The sequence below is a fragment of the Ornithodoros turicata genome, chromosome 4 (assembly GCF_037126465.1).
Source record: "Ornithodoros turicata isolate Travis chromosome 4, ASM3712646v1, whole genome shotgun sequence".
NCBI lineage: Eukaryota > Metazoa > Arthropoda > Arachnida > Ixodida > Argasidae > Ornithodoros > Ornithodoros turicata.
Genome location: NC_088204.1, coordinates 61051462 through 61064192, shown reverse-complemented (window position 1 = coordinate 61064192; position 12731 = coordinate 61051462). Strand labels below are relative to the sequence as shown.

The 12731-nt window shown below is 44.0% G+C and overlaps 1 protein-coding gene across 3 annotated transcripts in view; it reads right to left on the bottom strand.

Moving 5' to 3' along the window:
• Positions 1-2922: 2922 nt before the first annotated feature.
• The window catches only part of LOC135391655 (ethanolamine-phosphate cytidylyltransferase-like), a 34295-nt gene continuing 24486 nt past the window's right edge, over positions 2923-12731 (bottom strand). For all 3 annotated transcript variants that reach the window (XM_064621988.1, XM_064621989.1, XM_064621993.1), the window contains 6 exons: positions 12546-12591; positions 9288-9364; positions 7306-7383; positions 7181-7246; positions 4681-4746; positions 2923-3915 (listed from right to left, as the gene is read on the bottom strand). In XM_064621988.1, coding sequence (XP_064478058.1) covers positions 3721-3915; positions 4681-4746; positions 7181-7246; positions 7306-7383; positions 9288-9364; positions 12546-12591 — 528 coding nt within the window. In that variant the 3' untranslated portion in view covers positions 2923-3720. The remainder of the gene's footprint in view (positions 3916-4680; positions 4747-7180; positions 7247-7305; positions 7384-9287; positions 9365-12545; positions 12592-12731) is intronic.

Here is a 12731-nt window from a genome sequence, read left to right as displayed (position 1 = left end):
AAGAATTTTATCACAGCGCGGTACTCGATTTTTTCCATTTTAACTGAAGAGTGCACCCTGGCTGTTTGAAATGCCGCTCTCCGACCGACAAAAGCATGGAGAGGGTTGAGGGTGGTGCTCCGGCCCTCCAACATTTTCATCGCATTTTCAAATTCGCGCGCATTTTCTCCCTCGGGCCGGAAACTTATGGAACCACCTTCGTAATTCATTTGTGAGTACAGCGCACAACCACCACAATTTGTGGAGGAAGCTGCTGCGCGCTGTACCACTACCATGAGCGAAGGTGGTGGTATACAGTGGCGTAGCCACGGGGGGCTCGGGCCCCCCTACCTGCCACGAGCCGACCCACGCAAATCGTGCAAATCCGAGGATAAAATAATATATGGGAGGGGGTACCAGTGTGACGATCGCGAAAGTTCTTGCAGTTCCTGCGTCTGTCTACACTCTTGAATGGCTTTCAAAGTATGAGCGTATCAAAATACTTCCAATCTGGTGACAGGGCCTCATTGGTCATAACGGCCTGTAATCGCATTGTGAACCTTCAAATCAGTCTAGATTTGCATCCCTAATCTTGAAATGTGCGCAATAGCTCCCTGGCAATAAAATGTGCGTTGGCGGACCCAGGCATAGCGCGGGGGGGGGGGGGGGGAAGTGGGCGGGGTTTCGTAGCGAGCCCCCCCTCCCTTGGAGGTCTGGCTACGCCACTGGTGGTGTAGTATAGTGTTTTCCTCGTGGCAGATCGCGGTCTGCTTAGCAGCCTTTTGGGCCCTGTAGGAAGCGCCAATGTGGCAGGTAAACGAACTAAGTGCGGCACAGCTTTTTCTTGGGAGCTTTTAGGCCTGGTGTAACACATGGAGACCTAGAGACGTGCTAGGCGAATGCAATGCATCTTGGACAGGTCCTGATCGTACGTCATGGCAAACGTCAAGGCACACGGAACCTGAAAGATGGCGGCGCCCGTGATAGGCGGCCAAACCGTTTGTAAACAATGCGGTTGTCGTTTCTGCGCAACGTTTCGGTTATTTTTGGTTCACCGTAATTCTTTTTTTTTTTTTCGATAATCTCGCTGTTGACGACTTCCAAAGATGTGAGCCGATGCGAAAGGAGAAATGGGCTATTACGGAATGTTACGGAAGAAAGCATCGCATAGTTTACGCAGGCAAAATACGTTCATCTCTTGGCTTTTCGACGACGGAAATATCTTGGTAAGCGGCAAAACGACATGCAAACAAAGTCACATGACCTCCAAAGTCGCATGACCTCCGCTTTCTATGACGTACGACCAGCACAAGATGGCAGTTTTGCCAAAAGCACCCGCTTGAGGGTAGTTACAACAATGGCGGGTTTGTGTCACTGTCACCCCTGTGGTCGACACTCATTCGACGGGAGAGAAGGTTGCAAAACCACCTTTCAAAATATAAGTGTGAGGGAGAGGAAGAAAGACGTTGAAGCGGAGCTACAATGAGTCGACACTCATTCGAATGGAGAGGATGCCGCAAAGCCACCTTTCGAAATGTCAGTGTGAGAGAGAGGAAGAAAACGTTGAAGCGGAAGTACAATGAGTCGACAGTCATTCGACGGGAGAGGATGTCGCAAAGCATCTTTCAAAATGCAAATGTGAGGGAGAGGAAGACACTTTGAAGGGGAGGAGTCAACCAACCAATGCAACTCATTTAACGGAAGTGGATGTCACAAAGCCACCTTTCAATATATAAATGTGAGGAACAGGAAGAATATTTGACGGGAGAGGATGTCCCAAAGGACCCTGCTGTTTATAGTCGCTTTAGGAAAATAGCTTGCCTGCATTCCTCTGTTACAAGTTACAAAGCATATGTGTACGTCCGTAATCTACGATTACTCTATTAATGGTGTCCTATTGAATCGTGTCAGTAATTTCAAGTACCTCGGTGTCCATATTGCGTCAAATATGTCATAATTTACATGTGGACATGGTAGCTGAAAAAGCATTCAAAAAGCTTTGTTTTCTTCAACGGTCGCTAAGACACGCTACACCGGGCACAAAACTTATTGCACACAAAATGTTAGTTTTACCTGTTGTGGAGTACGCAAGACCTGTGTGGCATCCGTACACTAAGTCCGCAATGCAGAAAATTGAAAAAATACAGAATAGAGCTTTGTGCTTCATCTACAATGAGTATCGTTCGACAGTGTCTGTTTCTGGATTACGTATTAGGGCTGGTATTCCAACTATGTCTAAATGGTTTGACATGAACTGAATGAAATTTTTGTACAAAAGGCGGTATCTGCAACCGCTGGTCGGTCGCCCACTTCAGCGAGCTCATGATGAACTTTTCACTGAGATCAGTCTTTACTCTGATTGCTTCCGTTATTCATTTTTCCCTCGTACCATTCGCAACTGGAACCGGTGACCTTTATTTGTGATAAACTGTGCTAGCGTTGACACTTTCGTGTCAGCATTAGATAGATTTTTTTTGTAGAATTCAATTGCATTGTATCTTCTGTCTCTCTTTTTTTCGTTGTATCATTGTTCTGCTGCCACTCCTATTGTAGCCGTTGGGCTGATAGTATGTTCTAAATAAAAAAAAACATGTTGACACACAACCCACCCATTGCAACATCAGCTGCCGTTGCCAAGCCGAACCCCAAACCAAACATGCGGTGCATGTAGCTCGCGACATATTCTGTGCAAGCAGAGACAGAAGAGCGAAAGCAATGTTGAGTGGAAGCCACCTGACCCAGGAAAGTCTGTATTCACATTTCTAAGAGAACGCATGCTGCACGACTAACAGTGCACCTATGGACCAGTTCACCTTGCACCACCCGTGGAAAACCCACACCTGGATTCGAACCAGAGTCGCCTCTCGCTGTCATTGGAGTATGTTGCCTGAACTTATCCTGTCCACAGATGCTGGGGGTTCAATAAAAGGAGACACTGAAACATTGAAAGTACACAAAATTTGTAATTACCACCATGTACATACAATGTTACTGCACTATTATGCATGTAACAGCAACTCCCATATAGACTAGTATAAAAAACTTGTAAATCAAGAGTGTCTCGTAAATAAAATCTACATTCGAATGCCACAAAGCATGCAGAATGGCATAAAATATAATTTCTCTTTATTATAAGAGACAGTAGCTTTCGAGCTAAAAAAGTTGCCTCAAAAACGGCAAATAATGGTGCAGGCATTTCCATGCCTTGCAATGCTCTTTCATGTAATATTGAAAGACCGGGAAAGTCTCTGTTGATTCCTGACTTAGTAGTAAAGTTAGTAGCAAGTTACAACATCAATGTGATGTGCAAAACATCTAGCAGCAGCTATGAACCATGCCAGATGCCATACATTCTTGTTTGCTTCTTTGTACAACAATTTACTAGTGCAGTGCATGTCAAGCTTGGCTTGAACATTCATGCGCACCTTTTGCTTTCGGATGATGATTATGTGTGTAACCTTCTTATTTCTGAGGAGGCAACTCAATAGTACATGGTACACAGCTAATACCTCGCTTTGCCCCAGGCATTCAAGCAACAACACTGAGCATTCTGCACAAGGTAGATACAGTATGCTTGTTATTAGGTTGTGAACTCTAACAAAAACAGTTGATACAATAGAATGTAAATATTGTAACAAAGGTGTTTTGGCAAATATATCCTCAGTTGTGTGCAGAACAATTGCTATTCATTCACTGTGCGGACGAAACCAACAAGCAACACAGGCTGCTACGTGACCGCTCTCATCCACTTGTTACAGCTGCAGTCTCATCTTTCGATGCCAGCCATGCGTCATAGACGGCAATTTCCCTGCGCTCCTTCTCAAAGTTGCGTGCCTCAAAAGAGAGACGGTTGTGGATGATCCTCTGCACGAGATCATGCGTCGTCAAGGTGTTGCCGCTGTCGATGACCTTGAACTTGCCACAGCGCTTGGGTTCCTGAGCGTATTTAAATTTTTTATGTTCATTCCCTACAACACAGAGCAGAATAATACGACAAAGAGAGATGCAAGACATAGATAAATAAGTAGACAATGTACAGAAGGTAACCTCATTGTCTGGCATTAAATATAGTACTATTGAAAATGAGTTTGAACATTGAACGTAAAATGCACAAACATGAACTCCTTTTCCTGAAGAAAAGTCTCGTTCATCACTGTCACTTAAACCCTATCATTAATACATTACTAAAGCATCATATTCAGCCCGGTTGAGGAAATTAGAAGTCTCGTGTTCCCTGAAGGAGCTTGGCACAGCCTGGATACCGGCGTGTATACAGTATATAATAGTGTGTACCGGCACCGATTACAGCGTGACAACCGGGATTTGCGACACTGTGTAGAGCATGGCTTCCTCTATATGGAAAAAGAAAACAGCACACATCTAGTTGCTTTCTATGAGCCGCAGGGGCTGTTCACACCAGGCACGGTTTTTGCCAGCGCTGCGACCTTCACGCGTGCCACATTGAGATCAGTGAAGAAACGTTTCATGGTATGCCGTTTCGTACTATCTGGGACTGCAAAAAAGATAGTAAAAATTCGTGATGCGTTTTGTGAGGGCTGGACCGTTTGACATTGGACCGTTTGACGTTTGACGCTGGACGTTGGATCGTTTCACGTGGAACCGCCCAGCAGCAACTAACACTGGGTGCACCAAATTTGCAACTTGTCTATCTTTCTTTCAGACAGAAATAGTGGCACTTACTGCATAGGCATCACTCCCATCAACGTCAGCCATGATTGGTGTTTTGCCATGACATACGATGTGAACCTGTAGCAGATAAACAGCATAAAGCAGGGTTGTAAAAAAAAAAATTTTAGGAATAAATCAAAAGGTCGGATTCATTTTACCTATATCAGTCTTTGTACCAAGCTTTTTGTTCAGACCACAAGCATTATGCTAAGAAAAATTTCCGATGTAAACCATGACAAGACAGATGCAAGAGAGGCCGCTAATGTAGTCGACAGACGTAGAGCTTAAAGAGATAAGTAAATGACACTAGGGTGCCAAAGGTGCCAAAGCAAATTACATTGCTCTCGATAACAAGTGAGCATCAACACAGCACTCTGAACATTAGATGATCTATTGTAACAAAATGTTAAAGCTACAGATGGAATATCAGAGACTTGGCCATGAACATTTTAGCAAATATCAGGCAGTCCAGATGCCAAGGCACTGCAGAAGATAATTGTGCGATGTCTTCTACACATCACCCCTATTTTTCTTTTCCTCACTTAGTACTTTGCCCTTCTAAGTAAAATTTCTACCACGTATAACAAAAAAATTGCAAATTATTCAGCACCCATTATTTACGATGCCTAAGAATGATATGTTCCCCTAGTAAAAAAGAAACAGCCTGGATCCACTGTGGTTCCAGCCTGGAAAAGCAATCCCAGGATGGAGCTGGGCTGGCCAAGGCTGTTTCCATGCTGGGTCTAGGGCTGTTTGAATTTCCATTCTGACACCATCCAACTTCCATTCGGAAACCAGGATGGCTCCCTGCTGGAGCAGAGCTGGAAATGGGATGTTCCAGCGAGGACGCTGGATTGTGCGAGATTCTTCGCTGTGAACATAACCTTGGCTTATACGTATACGAAAAAAAAGAAAAAAGAGCCGAAATTAATTTCACAAATGTGTGCAAAGAATTTATGTGCAAATATAATAAACTAAAATAATAAAATAAATAAATAAAAGAAACAAATAAATAAATAAATACCCAAAAGTCTGCATGGTTATGCACAGAACTCCACGTACATGAGTAGATTGCAAAAAAAATTATTGTTGATTCGCTTTACGCTGCGAGACGTGAGCTTTCCCGGTCTGTCAAACCGAAACTATAGCCATAATGCTCTCATCGTAAAATGCGACCAACCGCCATCAGCACCAACTCAGAAACCTATCCGCCCGATTCAAAGGGTATAAGGGTATAGCGTATAGCCCCCACTAGAGTCACTAAATACGCTACGCTTCAGAGTATCGACACTGAGCCGCCATGTTGGTTCGGATGACCTCCAGCGCCATCCATTTAGCGCTCTTCTTAGTGTTGTCTTCTTCCACTGCTGAACTTCACCTTCATCTATTTCTACTGCCAAAATAGAGGTGGGGCTGGAGGTCATCCGAAACAACATGGCGGCTCTTTTTGCCTCAGTGTCGATACTCTGAAGCGTAGCTTATTTAGTGACTCTAGCCCCCACTATCATCATCATCATCATCATGCTTTGAACTGGGAAACGTCGGCCGGCGTGTTGGCGTCTTGGTAATTTAGGTGTTTCCTCCTGCATTTCACCTTCGCTGACCGTATAAAAGTGTGAATGTCTTTGCATTTGTGTAGTCGTGTGCTCTGTTATGCATTTTGTTCCTGAACCCGTGCACGAGTTCTATTACGACAAAGTGTAAGCATCGTGTGTAGTACGGTTAATCCTCAAGTCCGAAATATGAATCAAGAGGTGCGTAGTGATCCGATACTGATCTATAGTTATCTGAACTGCCTTCATGATGCGTCATTGTCCCGCTTGCACGGGACGGACTTACTTTGTCGGACAGTTAAATGAGTACGAGCGACTGAGAAGTGATCTTTGTGATTTTGCACACGCGTACGTATCAAACCTTGCATCAAATTGTGTGATATCACATTATCGTCTCATAGTGTTGCCACTGTTGCTGCAGGTACACTATTTGTAGTACATCTGTTATCCTACCTGTTATGGGGTGTTAGTTATTCTCGTTAAAATAAATATTTGAATTTATTGCTGATTGTCACTTTCTTCATTTGTTGGCGTGTTTCCAGTTTCTGCTTTGTGCAGCAATTTATCTCGTATAAGTTGCTCCTACTTGAGCGGAACCTCCTGCCTTGGAACATGGGTTCCAGCAGAAGATAGGCTGATGTGGAAGCACTCTTACATCGCGACCCGATAATCCGGCTGGACACACGCTGCATATCCAGCCTTGTTCCAGCCTTGTTCCAGCCTGCGTCCACTGTGGAACAAGTTCTAGACCAGGCTTTCTCCGGCTGGATGCAGCCCGTTTCTAGCCTGGTACAAGCCCGTTTACAGCCTAGATCCAGTCAAATCCCAGGCCGGAACCAGCCTGTTTCCAGGCTAGATCCAGTCATATTCCAGGCTGGAACCAGTCCAGCTGGAATTCCCACTGCCATTTTTACTAGGGTGAGCCAGAAATAGGAATTGGTAAGGGTAAGTGTACCTACCCTGAAATGCTCCATGAGGTCTCTTGTGACAGCGTAGGGAGCGCCAATTACCACTTCGTTCACATACTGCAAAAAATGTAAATTGGCTCAATCAAGTTATGAGACACTCCAACATGCGCACTCACCTTGCATGCAAGTACACTGAGCACACGCTCGTGGAGGTTCATGATGGGGTAGTTGTAACCTTTGTAGCGATTCACAACCTGAAATACATTAACTTTACCACCTGTACTAGTAAAGGCAAGTTCAGGCAAAGTCCTAGATGTGCATACAAGGACACATCCCACTAAAAGTGTTAAACGGTAGCAAAATTGCTTGCTTTCTTGAAAAAGGTGAGATTCCCTACATTCTCTCTAAAAGCTATCACAATATCTATGTGCTTCCTACCCGGCTAGGTTACCACGCCAGCTTAGGGTTTAGTTCGATGTACATTGCCTTGCAGGGAAGAGTACATCTGGTGCTGAAAATTTCTGAGGCACTGGAAAATAGATCTTTGTCTAGCACGGGATAAAAGTTGACACAAGTGTGGACGTACATCATAAAAAGATGTGACGTATCTTTAAATGTGTAACACAGCACCACATGTTGAAATCATGAACTACTTTAGAATTTTGAAAAAACTCCAAAGATGCAGTTACAACACTCAGCACTGTCTGTTACTGTTATAGACACCTACCTGACACTTATCACTGTGTTACATATACTCATCGAGGCCACAGTAAAGCTTAATGAATATTTCCGTGCTTATACTGGCTATACACACACCTTCCTCCTTTTGTATTCCATGAGAATCGTACCACAAAGTCTTCACTGTACACTGAAGGTGTTGCAATTTTCGTAATGGAGCTTTCCTGTTGCTTATCCTCAAACTAACATCAGAAAGAACTGATGGTTACTCCTAACTACCCCAAACTGTTTGCCTAGAGGGTATCAATCAATAAATAAACCAATAGTAATCCAGCGAGAGGGTATTTTGCCCGCTTCATTTCTAAATGGGAAGATTAAAAAAATTTACAGCCTGTGAGACAGCAAGACTTACAGGCAGGGACCTACATTCCTACATGTGTTATAATTGCTCCACTTGCATCCACCTGCAGAACACACTTTTTTTTTTTTCGAAATCCCATCCACACTCAACCAGTCACCCGGGACAAAAAGACACAACAGGGTGACTTCTCTCCAAAGCCATCCCTGACGTGCTACGTTCCTGAAAAGTTTGCTGCACATACTGACTCTGTCAAGGGTGCAACTTCAGCGACTCACTAGCCCCTTCACTACACCTCTCTCTTTACTCCTCGTCCAACTTGCTACCCACACAATATCGCAAATCGGGACCTGCACCCACTACAAGGTGCGGCTGCAAGTACCCATGGGCATACCTGCCACCCTGACGAACTCAAAACTCGGGAGACGGACGCATTAATTTTGGACACCACTGGATTGCGATTCCTCTACGCAACAGCACTATAGTGTGGGGCTGCGACGCACTATCGTTGCTTCCGTTAACCCCAATCAAGGGAGACGCGTAGTCTCAAGCTCTCCATCATTGCATTTTACGCGGCCGCAGCCATTTCACCGATGATGGCAGTGGTCTTCGTCCGTCCACACCAGTGGCGCTTCGCTTCGTGATATTTTGTTAACGTCCTCCGGAACAGCGATCACACACGGTGTCTTACTCAGCGCGGCTGGTTGCGTTCAACCAGCAAACCCTTGAAAAGGCACTTGGCACTTTTTTTTCTTCTTCTATCACATCACATCACACACGTGCAGGTATTTCTTCTGTTTGAAGATCGCCATTGGAGGAGACGAAACTATTGAACGAGGCTGGACTGACGATAGGACAATAGCACGTCTTCTCGAGAAACACGGACACAATGAAACATGTGATCTGCCACGACCTCCAGCTATAGATGGTTACGCCGCAAATATGTGGCTGTCTTCTTCAGGAATGTGTTTGCGCAGCTTTAGAGGAAAATGAGAGGCCCCAATTTTTTGGGAGACTGGAGGATGCATCCGTACAACTAGGAGACTCAACCAAATTTGGGACTCTCCCGGATAATCCGGGAGAGTTGGCAGGTATGCGTTGGCCACCCAAGATTGTACTTACAGGATCAGTGTGCAGGCCCACTATGAGGTAGTCCCCTTCTGCCTTGGCCTTCTCTAGAAAGTCCAAGTAGCCAACATCTGATGTAGGGGGTCAAGCCCAAGCTCTAAAGTTTGTAATACAGGTCTAACCCCATCAAAGCAATCGCGTACAGATATAAAAATCTAAGGCTACACACTGATACAGAATTACTGATGTAGCACAAATGCAAATTAGTTTCATTAATCATGCCCCACGAAATAAATAAATTATCTTACAGGATGTGTCACAGCCGCTAGTCACGAGTCTCTATGGAGAGCGGATCTGAAAAGCATGGTTCATGTTGAAACAGTGGGGCGTGTGATTAGCTTACATCAAAAGGACGAATAACTATGTATGCTTTATGTGAAACGTGTGGTGAAGTTATTGATGGGCAATGAATCAGACAAGCAATTCAATTGACTATGCTACAGGGTGCACTTTGGGTTTAACGTTATTTGTTGTGTTTCAAATGAAACACAACATATCATATGGATTATAACTTGAACTGTGTGTTTTAGGGTGAAACCTGGTAAAACCTGCTTTCATTCCTGAACTTACATCACCCTCACTTTGCACAAAACCCGGAAAACCCCAAGAATTGAACTTAGGCCAAACAGGCCAAACTTAGCGACTTGCATATGGGCCTCGAGTTTTTCTTTTGGGGGGGGGGGGGGGGGGGTTAAAATACAGGGGTTAAATAAAAGAGTCCCTGCACAAGACAATGTTACAATGTATGAAGAGAGCGAGGAATCTTAAAGTTTAGCAGCCTATAGAAATACAATAATTTGGGCAAACATTACTTTTCAACTGAAAATATTGGGAAAAAGAGGTATAACAGTAGGATCAAATACCCAGTATAATGGTGACTTTGACTGGCAGTACCAATGCTCTAAGCCACAGTGTTCCAAGCTGGAGGAAGAAAAAAAGATTGTGTCCTTAACTTCTCATATTCTCTATCATTCATTAATACACGTTATGAGCTATTTGTGTGTCATGTGCATCTATTGTACTACCCTACTGTGATCTGTATTTTCTTTAGCTGTCAATTCTCTGCCCTCAAAGCTCTTCTGACCTTTCTGGACACTGCTGGACTTAAAATTGTCTTTCGGCTCTGTCAGAAGAATCTGGCAAATTTGCAAATTATGGAGCTTGTCCTGCAAGCTGCAAACAAGACAACTGGCTTACGCAGGCATTGAAGAAATGTACATCTATGTTAACAAAAATAAAATTTTAATTTCTTTGTTATTACTCCCAGATTTGTATAACCGTATGCTGGGGTAAACCGCAAAATCGCAAAAAATACTCTTGCCCAAGAGCAAATTCAGCCACCACAATGGGCACTGGCGAATGCTAAGCACCGCACATTCAGCACAGCAAATCAGCACTTCACGTTCCTTTTTTTTTTCTAGCTCAAATTCTTTACTAGCAGAAAACATGATAAGATGCTAGAAATGGGGACCGGGTAGCAAAGCTAGAGGAGGTGCCACCCTCGTTCTTCTGAAATACGAGAATTTTTCACCAGATGTACAGGGTGTCCACCGTAACTGTAAAAGTAATTTTTAAAAATACAAAAATCACTTTTTCACGTTTTAAGCAATGGCGATGTACTCTACACCTAAATGCCCACCTTAAGAGGGCACAGGCAAGCTTCTGTGTCGACGCATTAATTAACTTTTGTTAATTAACTTTTTAATTATCAACGATAGAAGATTGACCCAATGAGAACGTAGAGTCCCTTGGAATCACTGAAAATGGGATCGCTTCTACCATGGAGGAAGGAAACACAAGGGGGGGCCCCTCTGACAGTTTTCCATCGGGGCGAGCATAGCTGAGTTCGCATTGCATTCTGGGATGCACCTATCTACCACAAGGCCGCTCACATGACCCTCCAGACAGCACTGCGCCATCAACGCAGACGACGCGAGCTGTAGTTGTCACAGTTCAGATAGCAGTATTACGCTGAACGCGTGCTTGCACCTTATTTCTGTATGTTCGAATGTTTACTCTTAGATTACAAAGTCAGTCAAACGCAAAAGGAGTGCGTGGGGCCGGAAACGTGTAGCAACGGCGACTTCTAACGTATGTACGTTTCTCAATTAAGTGTTAAACAGTGCCGTGCTCAGAGCACTATTAATCAGATTTGCGCAACAACAGAGGATATGAAATGAATCTGCGGCACTGTGTCAGGTCCCAGACGAAGAATTCAAGATGACTCGAACATACACAGGCGACTAAAACAACTGACCGTGTACTTAGAAACAAAACGTGTTCCCGTGACAGAGCTGCTTTCAGTTCAACGAGAGCCGCAGCCGGGACAGCAACACATTACCATACGGCGTTTCTACGCTGGTGCTCAAATTTTCACAATATAAATTACATTCGAAAAGCAAAATCATACGGAGAGGAGCGCGAGAAACAAAGCCTTGCGAAACCGAAACTTTAGAGGGGATCATGTGGTGGACAGGGCATAATGGGGATTTTGACTCGAACGATCGCTAGAGGGTGGCTACGCTAGTCTGCAGCGAAGAGCCACTCCTTGTGTTTCCTTCCTCCATGGCTTGCACTTGAGCGTCGAAAAATGACCACCAGAGCACCTTATTTCCAGGCCCTTTCATCGCGCTATAACTGCCTCAATTTTTGTTCTGAAAACGGTAAGGTTACCAGTGGCCCCAAGGGATCCGATGTTCTCATTGGGTCAATCCTCTACCGTTGATAATTAGAAAGGTAATTAACGAAAGTTAATTAATGCATCGTCACAGAAGCTTGCCTGAGCCATCTTAAGGTGGGCCTTTAGGCATAGAGTACATTGCCATTGGTTAAAATTGGGAAAAAGTGATTTTTCTATTTTTAAAAATAACTTTTATAGTTACAGTGACACCCTGTATATAGCCACATAGCTCGATTTTACACTGTTTTAGAGCTCCGGAAATAAAACCAGATTTTTACCTGCTAATTTCGGAAAAATGTAAAACCAAAAACGCAATGGTGCATTTGCACAGGTGCACACAAAGTACACAGGTACGCACTCGGAGCCGTGACTCATTGTCACTCGGAGCCAACTTGTCGTCATTGAGAGTTTGGCCTTTGACCATAAACTGGGATTGTTCAAGCAGTTTAGTCGGAAAAATTAATTCATGACTGTATTAGGGGTTGATCTAACAAAGACGCACTAGGACAACTAAATGAAAGGGTTCTTCACACAAACATTTTTGCATGGAATTGAGAGACATGAAAGGATACGAAATAGGTCAAAAGCTCCGGCGACGTAGACTATTCTGTCCGTGGCCTGAAAAATGGAAAGAGTGTTAACAAATGCTGTAAAGCTGTATATGCAGAAAAGACATACATATGTTTCCAAACAGTACTGCATTCACTATGAAAACGCATTTACCCTACAACTAAACCTGTTTGGAGGAAGTACCAACT